General features: G+C 32.6%; 1 protein-coding gene across 1 annotated transcript; it reads left to right on the top strand.

The window, feature by feature from the left end:
* Positions 1-6: 6 nt before the first annotated feature.
* On the top strand, positions 7-2230 carry LOC105315694 (magnesium transporter protein 1-like). The gene is made up of 6 exons (XM_011410422.2): positions 7-40; positions 88-145; positions 362-502; positions 1236-1325; positions 1724-1787; positions 2131-2230. The coding sequence occupies exons 3-6, from the start codon at positions 395-397 to the stop codon at positions 2211-2213; spliced, it is 345 nt and encodes a 114-aa protein (XP_011408724.2). The 5' UTR covers positions 7-40; positions 88-145; positions 362-394; the 3' UTR covers positions 2214-2230.
* The last annotated feature ends 567 nt before the right edge of the window (positions 2231-2797 follow it).

The raw sequence follows: 2797 nt of genomic DNA, 5'->3' as shown, positions 1-2797 counted from the left end.
GTGGTAAGAGGAAGAATGAAGACAAATACGACATAACCAGGTTCTAATGTATCATTGAATCTTGAAATGATTGCATGATTTTTGTAGGTTTGGTTTTACATGTGAACCACTTGCTAACTGGGTAGCTGATAGAACCGGAGTTAAAGTAATTAGTAAAGGAAATATGTTTTGTATTTTTTGTGAATATTCAATTTCACTGAAAAATTTCCACTAATAGCTTGCAAACTACACCATGTACATGTGTATGTTGGTAAAATTTTGTGATTTTAATTTTTTATTTCTTGTCACTGTATTTTATTAACTTTATTTTGCTCTATAATTTTATTCTCCTTTCTTTTCTCTGTCCTCTTCTCTCTCTCAGATATCAATTGTTCGTCCTCCTAATTTCACTGTCATGTTAATATGGATTCCATTGCTTGTTGTAGCTGCTGTTGTTGGATACTTGAAACGTGAGAACTTACATTATTTCTACGACTCTAGACTCTGGGCCACTATTGCTATGGTCAGTTAATAGCTACATGTTTATTGTTGAGTAGTTGATTATATTGCTAAATGCTAAGCCAGGGATAGTATCTCATTTTGGTTTACCATAAGTCTAGACAATTGGCCGAGTGTAGCAGGGTTTCCCACAGGATTTTGGCACAGTGCTCATGGGGCTACTTGTACTTGTCAGTGGATTGTCAATTTGCTCAAAAATAGACCCTGTACAAAAATCATGAGGAGAGAATTCTCCATTTTTATATAATTTTGATGCATATACCCTTGTGTCGTATATCAAGTTCAACTTTGAGCTGATTCCGATCAAATTTGGATTTTATATAAATTTTTAAAAGTTGCTCAAAAATCTAACCAACAACCAAAAATGACTAAGGGATATCTCTATTTTTATGATTTTTTTGTGATACACGTACATGTACAGTACATGTCCTTATGCTGTGTATCAAATTTGAGCTACATGTACATTGTACATTGTACATTGTACATGTAGTTCTGAACAAAATTTAGATTTTTACAAATTTTTAAATTGCTCCAAATGCCATGTACTGTACTTCGTTTACATGTACATTAGCATTACATAGACTTTCATTAGATTTCTGATACATGTATATAAACTATAATTCTAATTAATAATTTTTGAACTTATGGTATGGATCGAGTCTATTGGATTAGATTTATTAATTGTTACATCATTTCCATTCCCTCTGTCTGTCTGTCTGTCTCTCTCTCTCATGCAGGCCTGGATATTTATCATGTTATCTGGTCAGATGTGGAATCACATTAGAGGTCCTCCTTTCTCTCACCGCAATCACCAAACAGGCCAAGTTGTAAGACACTTTACTATACATGAGATAAAGCCCATATACAATGTACATGTATACCGTATAGGAGGTATATTTCCCAGTGGAAATATTTCATGAAAATCACCTTTCAACCTATTCACAGAAAAAAAATTTGCTTTTTTCTTCTACTGACAATTATTAGTGTCATGAAAAATAATTTTTATAGATAAAAATTTTCACGAATTTTTTAAAATTGAAATTAGGGAAATTAAATCCCCGTGAAATATACCCCTTTTACGGTAATTTATAACTCTGATTTTGAATAATATCATTCATGCATACACTTGTACAATGTAATTATGATGGCTTTGTTTTAGTGACATCCTCATGTTTTATGTAATATTAGACTCATATCAAGATTATACTGACATTTTCATTGCTAGGGGTACTTCAGTGGAACCAGTCAGTACCAGTTCATTGCCGAGACTTACATTATAATGCTCCTGTGTATCCTTCATGTACTAGTACATGTACACATACATGTACATGTAGTCATTGCTGATGACTAGTCATAGTTACATGTATGTGAATTGTGAAAGTAGATGGACTATCACTAATAAAGGAGCTACATTGTACATGTATATGTACGTCTGCATGTATAGTACTACTAATTATAAAGTGCATGAAGAATAAAATAATATAAAGTTTGAGTCAAATAAAATGTGCTGGTAACACATATTGTGATGTGAATATTACTTTGTATTGATAATTTATTTTGTCATTTCCTTAACTTTTTCCTAAAATTTCTTCTGAACAATTCCTCCTCTATTTGTTCCCTTCATTCCTCTAGATGCTGTTCTTAGTATTGGTATGGTACTGATGGGGGACAAGTTTAAAGTGTTTGAAGAGATGGGGATTCAGAAATGTAAGTAAAACCCTCTCACTCTAACAAATACACAATACTTGTTACTAAAAATAGCTTCCCTTCACCTCTTACTCTAACATACACATGTACATGTTTTTGATAATGTAATGGACAAATACACCTACATTATGTATACCTGTTACTAAAAATAATACTAGTATATGCATGTACATGTAATTCATTGTTTATTGTGGAGCTACATGTAAGTGATAGCTAAGCAGTTTTGTCCTGTATTTTGTTTGTTGCAGCTATTTTAAAACAGTGAAATGCTGATGATGCTTTTCCGACCTTTGCTGCTCTGGCAGTATAGCATGCCCATATGCAATCACCCAATGTAGAGTATTATGGTTATGGTATAGTCTCCTGAGACTATGAATATCATTTTGGACCTTTGAATTTTATTCATTTCTTTTCATTTTTCATACACATGCTCTCTCTCTCTCTCTTGTCTGCATTATACATGTACATGTACATATACATGTACACGTACATGTACAGGTGTATATACTGTAAAGAGTTAAGTTGGAGCTACATGTACATGTACATATACATGTAGATTTGAAGGGTGTGAAATTTCATGGTATTGTATCTG

Source organism: Amphimedon queenslandica, unplaced genomic scaffold (assembly GCF_000090795.2).
Source record: "Amphimedon queenslandica unplaced genomic scaffold, v1.1 AMPQUscaffold_8771_Cont19289, whole genome shotgun sequence".
Taxonomy (NCBI): Eukaryota; Metazoa; Porifera; class Demospongiae; order Haplosclerida; family Niphatidae; genus Amphimedon; species Amphimedon queenslandica.
Note: the sequence above shows the minus strand (reverse complement) of the source record. Positions and strands in the feature narration are given on the sequence as shown.

Excerpts from the sequence above, each read along its gene's own strand:
- LOC105315694 (XM_011410422.2), top strand. The coding sequence starts at position 395 with ATGTTAATATGGATTCCATTGCTTGTTGTAGCTGCTGTTGTTGGATAC. Across the intron at positions 1,326-1,723 it reads ATCACCAAACAGGCCAAGTT|GGGTACTTCAGTGGAACCAG; the intron begins GTAAGACACTTT and ends TTTCATTGCTAG. Across the intron at positions 1,788-2,130 it reads TTACATTATAATGCTCCTGT|ATGCTGTTCTTAGTATTGGT; the intron begins GTATCCTTCATG and ends TCATTCCTCTAG.